General features: G+C 39.7%; 1 protein-coding gene across 2 annotated transcripts in view; it reads left to right on the top strand.

Annotated features, from left to right (window-relative positions):
• The window catches only part of SORCS1 (sortilin related VPS10 domain containing receptor 1), a 287,845-nt gene that overhangs the window by 104,765 nt on the left and 160,169 nt on the right, over positions 1-22,911 (top strand). For both annotated transcript variants that reach the window (XM_071749351.1, XM_071749350.1), the window contains exon 3: positions 17,708-17,807. In XM_071749351.1, the coding sequence (XP_071605452.1) occupies positions 17,708-17,807 (100 nt within the window). The remainder of the gene's footprint in view (positions 1-17,707; positions 17,808-22,911) is intronic.

The following is a 22,911-nucleotide window of genomic DNA, read 5'->3' as shown; positions in this document are numbered from 1 at the left end:
AAGCACATAAATTGAAGTTTTGTATCACTCAAGAATGATTGTGTCTCAGGATTTGCCTTGCTGTAAAAATAAGACCTGATTGAAACTAATTTCACTATATTGGTGCTGCTGTAATAACAGCCCCAACCTTTCTTTGAATGCTCAGACAGCTACAAATCCATCAGTACTTTAGCTGACTGGTTTTGCTGTAGACTTTCCTCTCTTTCTACTAAACCCTGGACCTTTCACATCTCAGGTAGATAGCTTCCCACAACTAACTAATTTCTTCCTTCTGATGTGCTACCAAGAAATTAAATTCAAAAGCTTTTCTGAGAACTTTTGCTTTGGCAGATTGGCATTTTATAAGATGAAAAAAATGTATCTGAAACATTTCCAAGTGACCCTGCATATGACTGAACTGAATTTCAGCTTTATCTGTGAACTTTCAGTGTATGTGAGGTTGTTTAGTTTGGTTTGGTTTGGGTTTGGGTCATCCCCCTCTCCTCTTCTAGGCAGAAGCACAGATCTGTGAAATAATGAAGATTGTTCAGGTAGTGACAGTACAGATGTCAAAGATACTCTTTGAAATCTCTCCATGACTCCTGGAGAAGGAGAAAGAAATGGGAATTTTGCACCATGATGAACCAATTTAGCTGGCTGAAAAAATAGCATTTTGTTTTTATGAGGAATTTGATATTTCTGAAACTTGAAGTGAAATGTGGTAGTGAAAAAGACTGTGAAACTTGTCACTAAACTGATGATATCATACAGCCAGCCAGCTAGATAGGAAGGTTGGATATGTCCCTGGAGGATGTTTTGAGTCTATCCAGAAACTGTCACTTGATGTAAAACAACCTTATGGAAAACTTTATTTTTCAATTAAAAAATCTCCTGGGACAACATTGCATTCTTGCATGGGTAGGAGAGTAACAGAAAGTCTTAAACTCAGTGACTGTTAACAATGAAAAGGTCATCAGCAGTGTGGAGATGCTACAAGATCTTGTGTCACTGTGTATTCTTTAGAAGTGCTGGTTCAAAGATTCAAATATGCAATGAAATAAATAAGTTTTAGTTTGTGATGGTGGTTGCTGGCATCAGCTTTAGGGTACAGACTGGGTACAACAAAGGGGTTGTTCTTCTCCCCTGTATGGGTTGATTTTTTTTTTTTTTTTGGTCCTCAGAGTATTTTTCTGCTTTCCAGCAGAAGTCTTGCTGCCTCTGAGGAGGTGTGAGCACAAGGACTTTTAGCACAAGATTCTGCAGGCATCTTTTTGAGTGTGCTGAGCAGCTTCCAAGCCCAGATGTGTGACTCACATCTGCTAAGTGCTAAGCATGCACCACTTCTTGTGTGACAGTAGGGTCATCTGCTTCAAGTAATGAAACTCAAGAATTGAGGTCTTGATTCAACAACCATACAGTAATAACAGAAGTATGGTTTTGTGTCAATTTTATTACAAAAAGAGTATGTTAGTGGTAGTAAGGATTCAGAGAAGTGTAATAAAGATTTTTGCAAGATGTGGAGTGATTTGTGTGGAAGGAATGATTGAACTGCTCAGGAATCTTTGATCTTTGATGTGTCAGAGACTTGTAAAATCGTGAACCTGTGACTTTATGAGGTGATCCCTTAAAAAGACTATAGAGCTTGAGCAATTGTGTTTCTGAGGCCAACTCCAGCAAAAGTAGGAAGTTTTTCTGTCTTCACGGGATGGTTGACCAGAACTCTGGAGAAGTGTCCTGGTGAAAGCAAACAAACAGAAGTGCTGGTTTCTGTCCCACTCAGAGCAGGGAGGCAGTATCTGCCACATCTGGTCCACTCCTGTGATAATGTTCCTGTGAAGCATTTTAATAAAGAAAATATTTTGTGGAAGAGTTGTCTGGGTGATTGCTGCTGGGCACTTGTCTTCCTTGGCTAGAGGTAGGACTAACCACGGGGAAACTGGGCTGTTGCTGAGGTTGCTACTGAGACAGCATTGTCAGGTGTCAACTCTGCTTCCTTTCACACTGGAAAGCTGAATTGTCTTTGTCAGGTAGAGAAGAAATAGTAAATGCTCATGAGAGACCCATGCACAATAGCTCCTTTCCATAGCACAGGAAATTGTTTCTGCTGCACTCCTCTTGCTGCAACATTTAGGAATTAGAAGTCTGTCTTTTCAGGCTAAACTCTCTGAGCTCTGTCTTCCTGACTTTCTATGGTGTGGTCTGGCTCCAGTCTGGAATAGTGGAGAAGGAATATTTCAATTTTACCCATGTGTCTGAGCAGCCTTTGGGCTGGCTGTGTATGGAGGCATCAGTGGACCTTCTCCCTTGGACACCTGATACTTTTCTGTGGTGATTGACTTGCCTCTGTTGAAGTCAGCTTGAAAAGTGTTTGCAGTTGAAACAAGTGGAGCAAATTCTAATTTGTCTGGAATGGGCCCTCCTGTTAAATGTTAAACTGACCTTTTCAAGAGAAATTTACTTGATAGTTCTAAGTGGAGCCCAGCTTTAAGCTGAGCCTGTCACTACAACATGATTAAATTCACTTAAATGTACATCAGTTGCACATATTATTAATGGAAATTGAAATCAGCCTAAATGGTAACCATAAATTTTAAAACACAGGAAAGAGGATGAAGATTGAAAAACCCCACACATGATGTGAAGGTTAAGGTGCCTTACTCACCCAAAGAGGGGCAGAACAGTGGATTTTCTTCTGAAGCAGTGAAGAATCACTGAACACCTTTTTTGTGTATTTATAGTACTCCATTTCTAGTCCACTGGAGGAGGGAGATTCAGTGCATTTTTGGCATGGGTTTGATTTGTGTAGACCTGGAAGAGTTGGTCACAGTTGTCTGGTCTTATTTCACTTTCTATTGGACCTTTAAGCAACAAATAATCAGATTTCTGGCAGTCTGTTTGATAGATGGTGGAGGCACGTGTGGATTCCTGGGCATACCTGGGACACAGGCATGTCTGCTCCCCAGCTGAATTGCTCATTTCACCTGTTCTTGCCACCTTCTCTTCCCCACTATCCAGCACAACATTTCTAGTGCTTGGCTATTGTTACTTAAAATGCCTGTTATAATTGGGCCCTAGTAAATCAAAACTAAATTGAAGACCTTCCACTTACAGGCATTTATCAGTGACTTCCCATCAAGCAAGGGGACAGGACTTGGCAAGCATCTCCTAGACAAATGTCAAGAGACTTATGAAGGCTCTTTTTGAAGGTGTTATCTTTATGTAGCTGTGTGACCTTTGCGATTCAAAGTGCAAATATGAACCTTTTGTAATTAATGTCTTGTTCTACCAGGCTTGGCTTCCACACAGATGAAACTTCCCAGCTGTTTTGGAACATCGAGTACTTCACTTCCATATGGCACTAACCAATACCCCATACATATAGCCAGATAAGCACTTCTTTGGGTTAGGAGCTATAAGGCTACATTGTCCATAGCCTGGAAGTAAGCACTAACATCTTGTCTAACATATGATGGATTCTTTCCCTTTCCACTAATGCCACCTCCACTGCCTCTGATAGGAATATTAGTGGACACATATATTATATCCCACCACCTGCTCACTATCCAGCAGGGGACACATTGCCTCTGATTGAGCCCCTTGCACTGGTAGTTGCATGACTGAGTTAGCATAAAGAAGCAGTATGCTTGGAAGTGATGGACTCTTGGAAGTAGGCTGTGACATTACACATAAATGTGGAAGTTGGTGCAGCTCTTGAGGTCATGTGCAATATTTGGGAATCAACAAAGCTGAAATTTGCTGATGTCACAGCTTAGCAATTTGGGCAGACCACAAACCTAATGGCAGAATTCCTCTCTGTTTCCCTCCTGACACACACAAAGGGAAGATAAAAGAGATAAAAGGGGAATAAAGACCTCAGACTCCAAGCTGGAAGATGAAAACAAATGGATACAGATTTTACTAACTCAAGGAAAAGGCAATAACATAAAGGAAAAAGTAACAAAGAATATAAATATATATATATATATATATATATATAAATATATACACAACTGGATAGATAGCACATAGGAAGCTGGCAGCAACAAACAGCAGTACAGTCAGCAGGAAGTGGGAGGAAAAGAAAGAGGGAGGAGCTGCTGACTTCCTGATCTTTATAGAGTATGGCAGGAAATGGGAAGGAATAGATCCTTTCCTTTGCATTCTGCCCCTCTCAGAGTCCAAAAGCCTTCCTTCTGCAGTTCCTCCTGTTCAAATGATGACAGCTGATTTTCTGAGAATGTTGGAAGACAATCTCTTTTTTAAGAGAATTGGTGGTATCTGAGCTACAAGAACTTAGGTGCTTGGCTGAGTTCCTGTTGGAAGAATTATTTTAATGACTGGATTGTTTAATGTCTTTATGCACCCACAGCTTTGGAAGGATCTTTTTTAATAATTTTAATTCCAAATAAATGAAAACCAGGTGGCATTGGGGGAAAAAAAAAAAATCTTCTGGTCAAATTCAATATTTTCTTTTAAGAGGTACTTGAATATAAATTGGGAGTAATGGATGAATATGGCTCATCAGTAAGGGTATCAAGAAATCTGTTCAAGATGTTTCTATCTGCAGTCTTTATTTTCTCACAAACAGTAAATATAATTAATATGTTTTTGTAATGCAGGGTATTTCAGCTGGAGCTGGAACTAACTTAAAGATGACTTTCAAAATCAAAGAGCTAGAAGAGCTGAGCTCATTTTTAGAGCCCTATCAGCCTGCAGCTCATCTAGGCACAAATGCTGGCGTGTTGGTTTGCTAATAGACTCTTTGAACACCTCACCTTGACCACAGCTTGCTCTGTTCTTAATACACAGCACATACTACTGACCATTTTTTCTTCAGAGTGATTGGGAGCACGCACTCGCCTCAGGCCTAGGAAATGGTATTAATCTTCTGCTGTGTACTTTCATTTCATATCCTGTAAAAATCCATCTTCTGCTACTGGAGTTGACCTAAGGTGAGATGTTGAAGGAACAAATTACTGTCACTTGCTTGAGTAGCTATAAATAGCAAGCTTTATAACCCCACTCATCCTTGAGATACGTAGTGATAAATATGCTCCTACCAACCAAAAGGAAAACGTCAAGCTGTGTGGCTCTGGTTGATGCATTTTATTTGTAACTGACACAAACAGTGCAGCTGCAGCATCATTCAAATGATTTTGAAAAGATGAAAAGTAACACTTGTATTTGCCTGCTTCAAATCATTAATTAGTGATTCTTGGGTACAGTAATCCAAGCAACCCACTAGCACAACTTTTAAATCCAACAAAACCTGTTTCAGGTGATGTGATAGAGTAACAGCCTAGCTAACAGTTTAGCTTATTCACTACTAGGACTTGGAGAACTAACTGAAACCTTTTCAGTGGAACAATTTTCTGCTGGGAAATGCAGCATTAGTCAGATAAATCTCTTGGAAACTTTTAAAAATGAAATCTTGACAGAAAATGTCGGAACAATTTGAAACTGAAAGTGTGTTCGGTTTTGATTTTCTCCTTGTTTCATTTGACCTTTTTTCCCATGGGAAGACAGCCAGGCTGTACTATAAAACATTCAATTGAATGGATAATAATAATGCTGGTACTAGTGGGATAAAATAATCTGATTTTTAAAATAATTTTATTTTTATGCTTAAGCTCTTTTTCCCCTGTTCTCTATTTCTATTCAGATTTTGGGAATCTTCATAGTTTAAAACGGGGCAAAAAAATTATTAAAATTGCCTAAGCTATGGGTATTCCATCTTTCAACTTACTTTAATGCAGATTAGTGCATGAAGCATGCTTTTAGTGGGTTTTAAAATGCTACTGGTCCTTGAGAGTTACTCCATTATAACAACTAAAGGGGTTGGACAACGACTTCTGAAAGCAATGTCTTGGGCTGTCTGGATCTTTTAAGTTTTCTTACTGTTTATTTGCACTGGCAGGATAGAATGAAGATTGTATAGTGTGTTGCAAATGCTTGGATGGTGCTAGCTAGAAAGCCTCTTCTGCAAGGTATGTACTAAAAGCCAGAGAAGACCTGCAACGTTTTTAAATAAAACTCATCCTTGCTCTTAATTGGAGAGGGGCTAAAGCAGTTTTCTGGATGTATAATGTGACTATGGATGCTAAAACAGCCCTGCTGAGCTAGTCTATAAAACCTTGTAACTGAGCTCAGCTTTCTGTAGCTTTTCAACAAAGCTGCAGTGACCTCAGTGTTATTCTGGGATGGGTAGTGTAGGGACATGTATGGTTGTCTCATCTCACAGTTTAATGGAAAACCTTCCTACTGTGCTGCCCTCAAGCTACAAAATCCATTAACTCACCCCTTGGGGGACCTGGAATTTATTCTGGCCATTACCATCATTTAGAAAGTTAATAGTGTGATGATTATTGGGCTGCAGTCCTAGCTATTTGTGTGATTTACACCAGACTGGGGTGGAAATGGGAGGATGCAACACTTGAAGAAACATTTAATAAGTGAGAATTTGGCATTAAGAGTGCAGTGATGTCAGTATGCCCCATGTTAAACATATGTCAAGAAGAATCATTAGTCATTCTCAGTTCTTCTAATTATAAAGCATTTTAATTTAAATGTAAGGAAGAACAACTTCAATTTCTATCACAGCTAATCTGAGAATTTTTTGTTTGTTGATGACCATTAGCCTTGAGTCAGGCTGGGCCTACGAGAATGGCTTCATTCTGAGTTGCAGTGTTACCTCGTGGAGAGCACTTTGATGAACAAAGGGTGCAAATTTGCATCCTCGCTGCTTGTCAAAATTAACAAGCCAAGTAGACAGGGAGATCTCCCAGACTGGTGCTTTTCCACTTGTCATCCACTGATCAAAAAAAAAAAAATTCCCAAAGGTAGCAAGGAACAAGCCTGTTGACAGTAAATTTTCATTCCTTTCTTCAGGGTCTGCTCCTTCATTGAAAATAATGCTTTGAGGGCCAATGGAAAAAAAAATTCCTGAAAAACCATGGAGTTATAAAAAGAGACAATACTTGGAGTGGATGTACAGTCAGATGCACAAGTCTAAATAATATATCAGCTTTTGGCATATTAATAAGCTCTAAAAAATGAGTGGTCCTACTGGAGTTACTGGTCCTTCCCACACACATCCAGGCGCTGTGGCACAAGATGGCAGAGAACTCACAGGAGGGATTGTACTACTGGTTCAGCCAGAGCACAGCTAGTACCATAGTACCATCCTCTTGAGTTTTTCAGTGAGAGGGTCAAGTGGAAGTCTTGCTTTGATGGCTGTCCCTTTTTTTTCTCACTGAAGGAATTCATCTAGCACTGGAATTAGAATAATTAAAGTGGTAATGATTGCTAAGCTCCCTACACTCCTCCTGACTTGTGCTGCTTCTGTCAGGGAGGGACAGGAGATGGGAGATGAGTCTTTCAGGCCACAGAAAGATTCACAGCTGGAAGGGAGATAAGAGGGGGAGGCTCTGGAGAGTCATGCTCTCTGCTGCTCAGACAAGGGAGGTGAAAGCCACAGTTCTACTAGTACCAGTTTACTTTATCTTTTGGGGCTCCAGCCAGGGTTCTGTTAGCCAGTCAGAATAGGTGCTAAGTCTGTACTTATTTTTGTCACAAATGTGGTTTTCTGCCATAGACATCAAATCTCCTTTCCCAAAGCTAATCCTGATCATTTAGCACAGCAGTGTTTGAGTGGAATTCCAGAATCTGACTGTGGCCCCCAGAATGAGGCTGTCCACCATGAAGTCCTGGATTTACAGACTGTTCCTGCAAAACAGAGCCTAGAAAACACTTCCAAAGTCAAATCTCAGCTCAAATCTCAAATCTCAAAAGTCAGATAAGTCAAATCTCAGCTCAGCTTTTTGTAACAAGAAGACAGGAATTGTTCACTTGATAGCAAAATCTTCATACCTTGCGCTACGACGGCAAAGTTCTTTCGAATTTTCTGGAAGCAGCTGCTGCCAAGCCATGGGGCATTGGTGCTTTCCAGTCCCATGTTTATAGTGCTGCATCTCCATAGTGAATACTGTGGATGAAAGTGTGATCAGGATCTGACATCTGATCAGCAGGCAGAGGAGCAGGGAATCTGAATATGGATTTTAATAACTGCCAGAATCTTCTGTTCTTAGCAGAATAAACCATTGTACTCTGCGTTAAAATGGAGATAATTGGTAAAACAAAATAAGACAGACACCTAGAATTAGAGCAGCACTTGAGGGGAGGAAAAAAAGTGCATCAGATTTTATCGAATCCATATTTGATATTTTCTCCTGCTAAAGTATTCAGTTTTGCTCTTTGGGTATCCAGTCTTTATACCACGATTTCTCTGAAGCCTGAAAATAAAAAAGCCAATATCTTCAATACAGTGGAATGTTTCTTTTGCTGAAAAAGGTAGTGGTATCAGAAACTGGTACTAAAAAGCCCTTTAATGCCAGCTTGAAAGCACAAGATGCCTCTGGATTGTTAAACATGAAAGCTGAATGAGACATATGTAGTCCTATGTCTAGTTCAGAAAGATGGAGGGATCTGAAGAGATATGCAGCAGGATACACGTGTCATCAGGGCTGAACCAGTTAGATATATCCACACTGGTGTTTTGGCATTACAATATATTGCTTTTGATTTCCTTTTGATGACCACAGAATATCTTTCCCCCAGGTTTTCATTTCCATCAAATTTACTAAGTATCTCCAAAGTGAAACTGGGTGAGCAAAACGGACTGGTTCTGAGGGCTGCTCACTACAGACAATGCAGGTGCAATTGATCTCTGCAAAAAAATTCTATACTTTAGCAGAAAAGGTGTGAACTAGTTTCTAGCAGTTCACAGGGGGACAAGATTTGCATCATAGCAAGGACAGTGTGGATTAATCCAGATGGAATAATTCTGATTTCAGGACAACAGTGACTAAGACCATTCAGCACAGTTCCTCCAAGCTTATGGATGATAAAAAAAGTATTTACATGGCTTGCAGGGACTCACTCCTCTTGGGCAATGAAGAGACTTATAAGTTTGTGTCACCTTTGAGTCTTGTCAGCCTGGTCAGCATTTACATACATACATTTAGATTATTAGCAGAATTCTTTTCCTTTTTTTTGTGTTCAATAGTAAAAAGCCTTGCTGCTGCCTAACACCTTGGCATTATGGTATTAGTAGGGTTGCTCTTCTGTCTTGTGCAACTGGGAATGCTTGCATGTTTTTATCATAATAGACTGTTTCCCTTTATCTCTCCCGTGACATAAATAAGAATAAGAAATAACCTGACCCTGCTTACACAGTTCCCTTTATTCTGTATGACCTGTCTTCTGTCCTGCTGGAAGATTCCCACCACCATTACCCCATCATGACTTAAGAAACTATTGACCAAATTCTAGTTAACCTTGACAGAGGGATTAAAAGACTGACATTGAACTATTAGTTGTTCTTTTCTAAAACTTTCACAACTGTGAAGTATTTTCCTTCTCTTCAGCCTTGTGAAAGGTGGAGATGATGTGTTGTATGGTGATAGGTGCAGCTTGCAGAAGCCATAATGGTTGGGTTGTCTGAAACCAATGTGTGTGCTTGCTGCAGCTCCAGATAACAATAGTGTGGATAGTTATAGGATGGTGACCTATACCTACAGCTCACGTCATCAGATGGAGTTTTAGCCTCATGGCTACAGATTCTGGTGGTCCCTTTACAAAATATATGCAAAAGGTTGGATGGTCCGTACTTGAGACAGAGATAGAGGGACAGGTATTCTCAGCTTAGGTTGCAAATTTGCTTTACTAACTCTCAAATGAAAGAGCAGTGAAAGCAAGTTAGCCAAATTTTTTTTTCCAACCATTTTTTAAGGGGAAACAAACAATTTATCTGGGTCACCCACGGATGACATCTCCTGGCCATCTGACCCCCAGGTTTCTTTTTTTTTTTGCTTATTTGAATAGTATTTAGAATAAAATCCCGTGCAATATGTAAACTCCAAACTGGATGATAAAATGTGAGCTGCTTCTACTGCTTGCCACATCATTAAATTATTTGTAGCAATAATCAGCTGAGCTATATCAAGCTAAAATTTGCAAGAAATTTTAATGTGCATGTATAAGTTCATTTATATTACTCCAAAAAAAATTGATTAAAAAGGAGAAAATTGAATTAATTTAGCTGCTAAGGAAGAGAAATGTCTATTTAATAGTTTTGTATTGTTTCTTTGTAGTTTTTTTACCCTCTGTTGTCCCCCGAGTCATTTTCTTGGATTCTGTATGTGGAAAACTTTATTTTGTGATTATAAAATTCTTTCCATAAAGTAAACAAACATTTCAGTAAACTCATTTAAAAATTCATAACTCCATTTCTAGTAAAAACTGCAGTCAAACTGGAAGCAAGATATTTTCAAACTAGAGACTTAAATCTACTTTAAAACTCACATTTCAACTGTTAATTTTGTATTTCTCCTGTTTGATGATGATATTAAGACTCTTTCCAATCCTTATTTACACACATAGAAAACTTACGTTGTCAGGATGGACTGGAAAGTTGGTGGAGTCTGAGGAGCTTGCATTTGCCTCTGTCACAAACTTCCTTCCAAGGAAAGATTATTTATGTCTTTGCTTCCCCCACCTAGACACGGGGAGCAGTAATAATTGCCAGTCTGCTGAGAAAAAGAAGTCATTCAAAATGTGTTCACTTATTCACTGAGATGTGGATCCCTTGAGTTTTGCAATCTCTTCTTTTTCTTTACCCTGGAGATGTCTTCACAAGTTAATTTCAGCCTTCCAGGGGAGGTTTGAAGTGCTTTAGTACTGTGAGATGTGCAGTGCCATTTCGGGCAGTTGAAGCAGTGCTAAGGAACTCATTGGCTTGTCACTGCTGGCAGGCCACTTAACACTGCCCTCTCCAAACAAACTCCTAGGGTGGCAAAAAAACCTTCTCTGAACATGCTTCACTTTAGCTTAGAACAAATGAAAGTAGCTAAAAATCAGCCAAGATTCACTAATAAAGTGAGGAAGAGGAGGCCTGGGAAGTCCTAAAGGCAAGGTATGGCTGGTTTCAAGCTGCAGAAAGGCTTTTAGCAGAGGTAACGTTATCAGGGGCAGGCATCAGTTCAGTGTTGAAAGGCTGCTCAGTGGGATACAGGAGTTTTAAATAAAAAGCTGTGTTCTGCCATAAAAAGTGCCCAGGAAAAAATTCTCCAGACTTTCTAAAGTGATAACGTGTGAGGGTAAATGTTACACAACAGTAGACAGGCACCTTGAAGTGCTTTAATACAAAGGAATGGTCACACCCTGACCTCAGAGTCAGAGGGGGAGGAGGACATACAGACATTCAGAGTGTGACATCAGGAGAGAAACCTGTACAAATGAGGGCAAGGTGTGTGTGCCCCCGAGGACACAGGACTCACTGTGTTCACATCCTGCAATTGCTCTTCATCATGGAGATGTAAAAGTCCCTTCAAAATGTGTCAGTCTCTGGGCATTAGAAATGAGCAAGACCTTGGGGAATTATGTATAAACTGAGTCAGCCAGTAGGTGAGAAGCATCCAGGCAAAGGAAGGTGATTTGTATATCAGGAATAACTTTCTATGAAAATAAAGAATGGGTTTAAACCTCCAGTCACTCACTGAGAGAGAAGCTGAAATTAGACATTATTAGATTCTGGAAAAAAATACCAGTGTTACATCTGAAGATGTTAAAATAGACCAAAAGTGATATCTAAAAGGCTTAAGAACATGTAAACTTCAATGGCTGGCTGTTGAAGAAGACTTTGTCATTTCTAGCTTTTGGGAATCGTGATGGCATGACAAAAATCAATGAGAAACTTTAGTACTTGGCTATAAAACCATAAAGGGAATAGTTTCAATTCAAGTGATGAGGGAATTGCACCTCATCCTAGGAGGATCTGCAGAAAGGAGTGAAAAAGTCAACAGCTCTACTACAGAGTTTACAAACAGGCTTAAAAGATTACACACTGGAATTCAAATATGCTCCAGAATTGCCAGCTCCAGTAGTTTTTAGATATGAAAGATCATGTTTAACATCCTTTATTCAAAAACTTGTTCAGTGAAAGCCTTTTGTTGGAGCAGCCTGTGACTTCCCAGTTGCCTTCTGTGATCTGAAGGCCTTCTATCCAAAATGCTCATGTAGAGATTATTTCAATAACAACTGGCAAATTTTGTGCTCAGCTGACCTGTTCCTTTGGAGGCAAACCAGGTGGGAGATGCAGTTATGTAGGAAGTTGGAACAGTTGCTGCTGTTTCTTACTTAAATACCTGAAATCTGCCAGGGGTGAATTGGCAGATCTTGTTGCAAAAGAAACCTTAACCAGTCAGCTGGTTGATCCTTCAAGTCTTCACCAGCTTATGTAAAAAAAGTGTAGACAACCCTAAATTTGTAACAAATGACAGCAAACAGCAACTTGCCTAGGGAATTTATTTAATCTCTATCTTCAGACTGACAGTCCTCTGAAATTCAGTCTGTGCTTCTTATGAAAGAAGAAAATTTCCATAGGGTTCATGTTACTGCTTGATTCAGAATGCCTATTACTATTGTGAAATATTGGTGGGAACAGATTGATGACAGTAGGTGGACTAATGGAATTCAGTGACTTTATTTAAAATGTGCAGGAGTTTATTACAATGCGGTAATAGAAATGTCATTTACCCTGATGAGAGGAGAGAGGAAAACCCTATCAACGAATAATAATGAAGTTATTTAAATGTCGACTTTCTTGCAAATAGTTTGCAAAATATAAATCTATATATTTCTGGTTTCGTTTTAATTTATTACTTGGGAAAGTTGGAGTGTCAGTCCCACAGTTCTGGTACATGTTTATACTGTGAAATGAACTCATAATAGTTAAAATGTTTCTCATCTTGAATGCAGAAATTATTCTGATTTGCTGAAAAACTAGAGAATCTGATTTTAAATATATACAGGTAATTTTTGGGATAGCTTTAATGGGAACACAGCTAAAATGGTGGTACAGGTAGGAAGTTCAGAATTGAGTCTATATTGAGTTAGAATTAGAATGGAGGCTACTCTTTTTCTAAGTATTATTCTTTTACTAAGTATCATCTGTGTTTTGTTAACATCCACCATGTTTTAATACAGATCTATTTTTCCATGGTTAGACTTGCACACATATCAAATCTGTCTCCAGAGCTCCCTATTTTAAACTCATCTGGACATTTTTATACTTGTAACTGTACCAAGCCTATAAATGTACCAAGCTAAATCAAGCCAAAATGAAGCAATTTGCCGAGAGATTAATTTTATTTAATGTAACATATAAACACCCTCCCTCCTCTGAAACAATTTGTGAAACCATTGCTACATGCATGTCTACACAAGAGCTAATAAAACAGTTTACTGCTCATGTACTTATTTCAGTAGCTGTGGCTTTTCAGCAGATGGTTCAGAAGGCATAGAGTTTCATTTCTGTGTTGTCATCTCTACAGGTCCTGGATTAGACCTTTCAGATCATTTAGTCAGGCTTTTTCTAGTTCCCCTCGTATTACACAAATGCACTGAGTTTTCTCTGCAGAGCTTCAGAGAAGCATCTTACTACACAAAGATTGAGAGATGTTGGTTGACACATATCTGTTCCCCTCCAAATTACTGAATTTGTTGATCCTACACTGTTGTTATTGCCTCTGCACACTCTGCTGAGGTACGCTTGGCTTTTGCAGCACTTCTAGGTTAGGCTGGCTTTCTGGGTCACTAAATGGCTGATATGTTTTCATAGGTTAGGATTCTCATGCTGCTTTATACACCCATTAAATAAGACTAATTCAAAGCTCATTATCCAGGCTGCTAATGAAGGCCTGCTTGTATATACATATATATAAAGAACAAAATGAATGCAGGTTGGTGAAATCTCTGGTTTAGATCCCACCAGATGCTTCATCTGTATGTAGTGTTTCAATCAATGCAATTCTTTTGTTCCACTTCTCTGTTTATCCTGTCTGCTGTTGTGTAACATTTACCTCCTTGTTAAAATTAAGGGTAGTTGTAAAATGGTGTAAGAAATAACTTGGAACTGGGCAGGTAGAACTGACTTGCTAATTTAAAACATGGTAATGAGAGTGAGATCTACTCGTAGCTCATTGTTTGCTTCTGTATTTGCTCATCTGCTAAAATGATGTTTTTCTAAGCTTTCCAGTATTTCAGTTGTTTTTGTAGATGTTGACTGAAGCATACACTTCCATCTGCATGTAACTATACCTGTAAATAAAGCTACGAATACAAAATAATTGGCTAGAGATTTGAAGTAGGAAATGGCTGGCAAGTCTAACTCAGATTGTCATTTGCAGTAAGCTGCAACATCTGTTTGCCTGTGCTGTGACTGTGTGCTAGACTGCTTTTCTTTGGCAATTTCAGAGCAAGTTTTATGTGTTGGATTTTCTTCACTCCTATAGCCTTTTGAATGGCTCCATTTTGAAACAATTGTCTCTGGTACAAAGAAGAGCTGCATTACTTCATTACTATATTTTTGCTTAATCCAGGAAGTCAGATTTAGTCCTTAGGTTCTTTACATGTCTTTAGCAGCCCAAACTTTACAAAGGATAGGCTTTGGTTTTATAAGCAGACAGCAACATAACTATTAATTTCATAGAATCATAGAATTGTCTGGGTTGGAAGGGACCTCCAAGATCATCAAGTCCAACCCTTGACCCACCGCTGTGGTTGCTAGACTGTGGCACTGAGTGCCACGTCCAGTCTCTTTTTAAATATCTCCAGGGACGGAAAGTCTACTACTTCACTGGGTGGCCCATTCCAATGCTTGATCACCCTCTCAGTAAAGAAATTCTTTCTAATATCCAACCTAAACTTCCCCTGGCACAACTTAAGACCATGCCCTCCTGTCTTGTTGAAAGTCGTCTGGGAAAAGAGACCAACCCCCCCCGGCTCCAACCTCCTTTCAGGGAGTTGTAGAGAGTGATGAGGTCTCCCCTGAGCTGCCTCTTCTTCAGGCTGAACAGCCCCAGCTCCCTCAGCCTCTCTTCATAGGGTCTGTGCTCGAGTCCCTTCACCAGCCTGGTTGCCTCCTTTGGACCTGCTCCAGGACCTCGATATCCTTCCTGAACTGAGGGGCCCAGAACTGGACACAGGACTCGAGGTGTGGCCTCACCAACGCTGAGTACAGGGGCAGAATCACTTCCTTGGACCTGCTGGCCACGCTGTTCCTGATACAGGCCAGGATGCCATTGGCCTTCTTGGCCACCTGAGCACACTGCTGGCTCATGTTCAGCTTCCTGTCAATCCAGACTCCCAGGTCCCTTTCTGTCTGGCTGCTCTCCAACCACTCTGTCCCCAGCCTGTAGCGCTGCATGGGGTTGTTTTGGCCAAAGTGCAGGACCCGGCACTTGGCCTTGTTGAACCTCATCCCGTTGGAATCAGCCCAACTCTCCAGTCTGTCCAGGTCCCTCTGCAGAGCCCTCCAGCCTTCCAGCTGATCCACACTCCCCCCCAGCTTAGTGTTGTCTGTGAATTTGCTGATGGTGGACTCAATCCCTTCATCTAAATCATCAATGAAGATATTAAACAGAACCGGGCCCAACACTGATCCCTGGGGGACACCACTAGTGACCGGCCGCCAACTGGATGCAGCCCCGTTCAGCACCACTCTCTGGGCCCGGCCCTCCAGCCAGTTCCTAACCCAGCACAGAGTGCCCCTGTCCAAGCTGTGGGCTGACAGCTTTTTCAGGAGAATGCTGTGGGAGACGGTGTCGAAGGCTTTGCTGAAGTCCAGGTAGACCACATCCACAGCCTTCCCCTCATCCACCAGGCAGGTCATCCGATCATAAAAGGAGATCAGGTTGGTCAGGCAGGACCTGCCCTTCCTAAACCCGTGCTGGCTGGGTCTGATCCCTTGTCCATCCTGGAGGTGCTGTGTGATTACACTGAGGATGATCTGCTCCATAACCCTGCCAGGCACTGAGGTCAGGCTGACGGGCCTGTAGTTTTCCGGGTTCTCCTTCCGGCTCTTTTTGTGGATTGGCGTGACATTCGCCAACTTCCAATCATCTGGGATGTCCCCAGTGAGCCAGGACTGTTGGTAGATGATAGAGAGAGGCTTGGAAAGCTCTTCTGCCAGCTCTCTCATCACCCTTGGGTGGATCCCATCCGGTCCCATAAACTTGTGGGGATCCAAGCAGCTCAATAGGTCACTGACTGTTTCCTTCTGGATTACAGGGGGTCTGTTTAGATTCTTGTCACCTTCTGTAAGCTCCAGAAGCCAGCTGTCCTCAGGATAACCTGTCTTTCTGTTGAAAACTGAGGTAAAGAAGGTGTTAAATACCTCAGCCTTTTCTTCATCTTTGACAACCTCCTTCTGAGGAGGCTGAGTGGTGAGGTGGATGGCATAGCCAAAGTGAACCAACAGTCCTTGGCAGGGCTCTGTTCAGCCTCCTACTGTGATTCCCTTCACATGAATGCTGGAACATCTCTGAAATACTCAGTAATAGAAATAACTGTAACAGTACCCTCCTCAGTCCACGGAGGAAATAACTCAGTTTGTGTGTGCTTCTGAGGGAGATGACCTCATAAAGGGAAAGTTCAACCAGTAGATGAAAATTTGCTGTTAATGTTCTAACCAACAAAGGTCAGAAATGCTCACAGGAGTGTCTGTGTTTAATGGGGAGTGGGAGGGATAGAAAAAGCTATGGTTGTAGGGCATAGGTCTCTTGTTATATGACCAGGACGGAAATATAAAAATGTTTCAATTAATTTTCTGAATAGAAAGACTCGACTTGAATGCAAATCCACATTTTAGTACATTTTAGGCTTTGTGAATTTGGCCATTTGGGGTGATTAGCAGAAAGGAAAGCTCATGTTACTCATTGCAAGTGAAGTTCTATTTTGACCCATTTTTAAATCTGCATCTTGTATTTAAAATGTATTATCTGCAAGAATATATTGTACTTTAAAATGTCTTTGCTATTCAGATACATGTAACTTTTCTGCAATTTGTGGATACCAGCTGTACTGGTTTGGATTGATTATCCCCTGGATATTAGGACATAATTCAGGAAAGCACGAGCTGTGTAATGAGTGAAACCTCTGCTGAAAATTGCTTTTGGTTCCAGTCACATGCTAAGTGTAGATGTTAGAACTCCGCACAGTCTTGTTTACTCATTTGTTTTATTCTTCCCAAAGACAGGTAGTCAGTGTCTCTATGGGCAACCCTTGTATCAGAAATACATTATTTTCTCTACTGAATAGCAGCTTTTAGAGCAAGAATGAAGCACATGTCCTTACTCTGCAAGTCCGTGTTAAAAAAAAGGGCCATATAACTTGCAGGTGTAATGCTTCTGCTGTTAGGTTTTGGAAAAGGCCTCATTGGTGATTGGAGAAAACTGAACTGTAGTTTCACTGAACAATCAGCTGGAGCAGATACTTTGGAATATGCTGAGGAAAGACTCTTAATTAAGCTTGGGGTATACAGTGAATTGATAACTTCAGTTTCTTGCTGTCTGCTATTTGGCATTTCTGACAATCATTTATCATTTTCTATATTCAGAATTTAGCATTTCATATTGTACATGTTTATTTTAAAATGCATAGGGGAAGGTGCTGGTTTGATTTTTCCTAATCTAATTTAAATGCAAATTATAAGCACTCATGTGACACTGTGTGTATATAATTAAGTATCATTATATACTACATGAATCATTCAAAAAACTCTAGAGGCCATTCCACAATGTAAAGCATAATTTATATCGAAAAGCTGCCAAGTGACTTGTAGTTGTGTGATTAACTGTTTGTACTTATGAAATCTTGCTTTGCATTGTAGGTCAACAGACTATGGGACAACATATGAGAAACTGAATGATAAAGTTGGCCTGAAGACTATTTTGAGCTACTTGTATGTTTGTCCAACAAACAAACGTAAGGTAGGTGATAATGTGGTTGTCTCATTTTGACTTTATGATGCAGATTCTGTCCTGGTGATCTCTCCCAGTTTCCTCAATATCTGTTACTGCTGAAATGGCTGGAAGCTGTTTAACTCCCCTTGAAAAAATATGTAGTTTTACCAAAATATAAGTTAGCTTGTATCACCTGTATCACATAGCAGTGTAGTTTAGAGAATATACAAAGCAAAAGATGACCATTAAATGGATAGGCATAATAGGTACCTTGCATTTCATTGTTTTCTTATCTCCTATATGGTGATGATTTTGTTGTCTGAAAGTGAGACAAGCTCATTAAAATGACAGAAATGTGGTGACCAGATTTAATGTAAATTTTTTTGTGTTTATTAAGTACTCCCAATAGTGAACTGTACAGGATTTGGCAAATTTGAGCAGAGAAAATGCCTTTCAAAGCCCATAAAACTTTAAGCATGCAAGCACCCTACTGACTAACAATATACTACAAATTCATAATGCTGGCATGGTTCTTAAAGGTAGCTGATGCCTCTTGTGAGATAACTTTTGACAAAATTTTTGTGATTTGAAAGCATGCAACAGGAAGTAAAAAACCATAGTTGTTAATGATGAAGTCTCATGTTCTCACATATGTAGAATATGAATATGCTAATAAACAATATCATGTTTAAAGACTGCCCTTGCATGCTGTTTAAAAAAGGCTTTAACCTCATGTTTGTTGATAGGCAGCTATTACTAATGATGTTTTAGTGTGGAAACTAAAAGGTAGTTTAAATTATACTGAAATTATTAGCAGTTTAAATTCTGACTTCCTCTTATGTTGGTCCAGAGAAGAAATTAATGAAAATAACATAAACATGTGATTAAATAAATGACAGTGGTGACACCATTGTCATCTTGACTTATTAGCTGTGAGGCTACAGTGCACGTGCAGTGAGTGGAAAGCCCCAGCTCCAGCTCTTTCCTCTACTAGAGGGAATATGACTCTGGCTAGAGGAGCTTTCTCTCCTTGCTTTCTTGTTTTAGTGGATGTTTTGAGTCTTTCCGGGCAAAACTGAATTGCATCAGCAGCAGATGCTTGTGAAGACTCCCCTCAAAAGTAAGCTGTGTATATTTGGGCAGTTGAGGTCACTTTGCTCTTTTCATGATATTGAATAATTTATGTATTCTTTAAGACAAACTGAAAGAAAGAGGGAGCTGTTCTAACTAGAGAGGACAGTGCTTATCTTTGTTCCCTTGTAGTTTGTGTTTAACTCTCTGTTCAAAAGAAACAGGTACTTGTAGGCATGACCCATTTGATCTGTTAAAGAATTGATACTCTATGATGATAAAAATGATATAAATCATGTCCTGTGTCACTTACTTTTTTCCAATTGACTAGAAGGGGAAATTTGTACCACCAGTTGAAGTGTAAGCATGTGTCAGGGTATACTTGATCTCACCCTTTACTCCCCCAGCTGAGTCTGAAAAACATTCTGTTCATAACCAAGGAATCTTTGACTGATGTTCAAGGACTTTCTTCCTTCCCTTGGTAAAAGTGTTTGTAAGCACTGGAAGATACAACTAGAGTAGACTTTTGGGATCAGATGTTCCACCTCCTTGCTACAGGCTGCTGTCTCGTGTGGTCCCAACAAGACAGCTATGAAATGTTCTCTTTATGGTATTGTGATGAATAGATTGTAGCTCTGGAATTCCCATCCTTACCTATGCTGATGAATTAAGGTTTGCTGGAAGACCTTCAGAAAAAAAAGGCTACCTTATACCTTTATAATGCCACCTGATTGACTAGCTCATACCTGCCTACATTGCTATGATTATACAAGACTAGAAGAAAGGTGTAGGGATGGAGATATAAATTATCTTAATTTAAAAACCTAATAAAAAGTAGGGGTACAGACCTCCTAATGCTGGGACTGATATTTAGTGGTCCCAAATTAGGAGACAGATGTCATCTCACTGCAGCTGAACCCTGAAGGAGATGTGAAGATTTTCACTAGAAGGTAAAGGATGAGATTATCAGATGACTCAAATGTCCTTCAGGTCTGAGGTTTGAAAGGTTGGTTTTCTGCCACAGGAACTGTAGTGTGAAGGGTATCTACATAGTCAGGCCTGATGTTTATTGTAGTGTAATAATACTGTTCTCTAGAAATAAGAAGACTTAGCTGAGTAAAATCTGCATGATCCCTTAACTATTGTGCAAAGAAACGTAAGCAGAAACTAAGTGTTTTCAAGCATGTTAAGCCAATTTAAGTACAGACTGGCTCTGAAAATCCTTTACCACCTCTGGCTGCACCTTCCCACTCCATCCGTCACACTGCAACTCGACTGTGTAGCCATCTGGTGAGCTGGATCAAGGACTGAGCTGCCTGAAAACTAATCCCTTTCCAGCTCAAAAAAAAAAAAAAGGAAAAATCTTTCAGGTGAAATGGTGGAACTGCCTGTTCTGGCAGTAGACTGCACTAAAGTTGGCCTACAATCAATAAGGGACAGTGCCAGAGGAGAGCTGCAACACCTGGGATGAAAGGACCAATATTCTAAGATTGAATTTTCCAAAACTTATTTCAGCAGGAGCAGAATTAGATAAGCTGGGAGAATTTTTGTAGGCACAAAACTCTTATAACACTGAGAGAAACTCTTGTTACTCTGGAAGCTGCATCTTGTCTCACTAATGTGGGGTGGTGGGGTAGCTGCAGACATATTTTAAATGTAGGACTCAACTACTCTAAAAAACATGAGATTTTATAGCAGTCATGCTCTTTGTGTGAAGGGTTTATACAACGTGGCAGTTGATGCTGGGCAAATGTGAACGGTGGGTTTTCCCTAAATATTTTTTATGTGTGGTACATAATCTTTCTGACTGCATCTGCAGCTTTCAATGTTCTTTGTTCCACAAGGCATTCCTTAGCAGAGAAAAGTTTTCTCACCAGTGGAAAAGAAACAGTGCATTTTTTTATCTTGAAGCTATTGGACAAGAGACCTTGCTAAACAGTCATTCATTAGTGGGGCCAGCATCTACTTAGCTGCCTTCTTAAGAAAAAAAACCCCACGCTTTAAGCACATACTTAACTTTCAAGAATAGTCCCATTGAAACACAAGGTAAATGTTGAACTTTGCTGACTTGAGCCTGATTGCTTCTAATGAAAAAACCAAGTGTATCCTATATGTCATCTTGTCTGTTCCTTACAAAGCAGAACAGTTAGAATAATGAGCTGTAGAATGCATGTAATTGGATTTAGTTAAATAATTAGTATATTTGTGAATTTCTGATTTTCACTTTCTGGAAAAGAACAAACAGCAATGTGTGTTGAATATGTTGTTTGTTATAATTTATTAGCTCTTTTCCATCTAGGAAAAAAAAATTTATAAATACACAGGATTTTCAGAGCTTCCCACAGTCTGTGAATGCCAGTTTCTTTCTATAAGCTTCTGACCTCCAATTCTTGTCTCTCTTTTGAACAAAATTAAATCCTTTAAGCAGAAATTGCTGGCAGTGTCATATTATAAAAGCCCCTTCTGAAAATAAAAATGACAACAAATTCAACCACTATTTACAAATTAAACTGAATGCTTCTTGCTGTTGCTTGGTATTTTTCTGAATTAGAACATTTTCTTTAAAGGAATTACAGAAAATAGGGAGTAACATAAGTGATGTAAAATCCCAGGCAACAAGAGAGCTGATAACCTGCTTTTCAATATTCTGTCTATTCACTCAATTACTGTATTACCTGGTCATATGACTGATGACACAGATCAGATGGAAAAAAGCTGTAACACATGGATCTTGCCAGGCACATGGAACCTGTTCAGGCATTTGTCAACAAGTGTCTAGAACAGAGAATCCCCTATTTGCAATAAATCCCAAGGCTTAGATGTGTCAACAGTGGTTTGTTTGGTGGGTGTGTAGAGGCTTCTGTGATGGGAAATAAAATTATTTAAATGCTTCTGCATGAAAAAATAGTGTTTGGGAATAAAACACTGGTGAATTGGAAATTAAGATACAAATCCAAGTCAATAACTTGAAAATACTTTTTTTGCAAGTTTGTCATTAACTTTCCTAGAAACTTGTATGCACTAAGTTTGATGGTCTTTCTTTATAAAAGCTGCTTTTAAGCATTTAATGGAAAATTATAAACCTATGAAAATAAAAAGTGCACGAGTGGTAGTGGTGACTCTACAATTGGTTTAACTAGAGGTTTACTTTGACTAAAAAAAACACTGCTGCTTCCTTTATATCCTGTATCCTTGTACACAGCACATTGTACTCTTTGCAAAGAGCCAGTTTGTGCAGACCATTTGTTCTTTGTACTTTCAAACCCCTTGTATCCACATATCTCCAGTTAATTTATAAGATGGGGGGTGATAGTGTCTGCCAGCATCTGTTATGCTACTAATAGGATTAGTGCATAAGATATTTCCTGTGGGTTTGAATTTTTTGTGGTAGGATCTGGGTTGCTTCCCTCTCCCCCCTTTTTATTTTTTTGTTCTGCAGGCTTGCCTTGAATTTTACCTTTATTCCTCCAACTGTTCAGATTTTAATTGCTGTGTGGTACAGTGTCATCTATTCTTTCTCTTTCACCATGAATGGATTACAGATGCCTTCCTCCTCTTTTTTTATATTTAGTGGCCGTGATTAACAGCTTTCTCACAGCATGTTAGGCACTGTCCTGTTGTGTACACAGCTCCAAGATAGCAGATGTTTATTGTAAATATAATTGCATGAGTTCCAATGCTGTGTAGATCCCAAACTACTTCAAATTAATTTCAATTAATAAATTTCAAATGAAAAGAATGACAGAAATGGTGGCCCAGCCTTCTTCACTTTCTAGTGCTGGGTGATGGTGGTGGTGGAGAGAGTAGTTGGCATATGTTCCTGTCAGTGGGAACAGAAGATTTACCCTTAATAGCTGGGATGGGAATGATTGGGTGCTGGTTTGGTATTTAGAGGAGCTCATTTGCTTCAGGAGGTTATGATTTTGGAATGTAAACTGCCCAAATTGTGTCAAGGGTGAGACCCAGGGCTTTGTGCTTTATGCTGCCTTTGTGTCTGCTCTCCTAAGAGTTGGGGAAAATCTCTGTAGACATGACCAGTCCCACCTGACACTGCTGTTTC

Source organism: Heliangelus exortis, chromosome 7 (assembly GCF_036169615.1).
Source record: "Heliangelus exortis chromosome 7, bHelExo1.hap1, whole genome shotgun sequence".
Classification (NCBI taxonomy): domain Eukaryota; kingdom Metazoa; phylum Chordata; class Aves; order Apodiformes; family Trochilidae; genus Heliangelus; species Heliangelus exortis.
The sequence above is the reverse complement of the archived record's forward strand: the minus strand, read 5'-3'. Positions and strand labels throughout refer to the sequence as shown.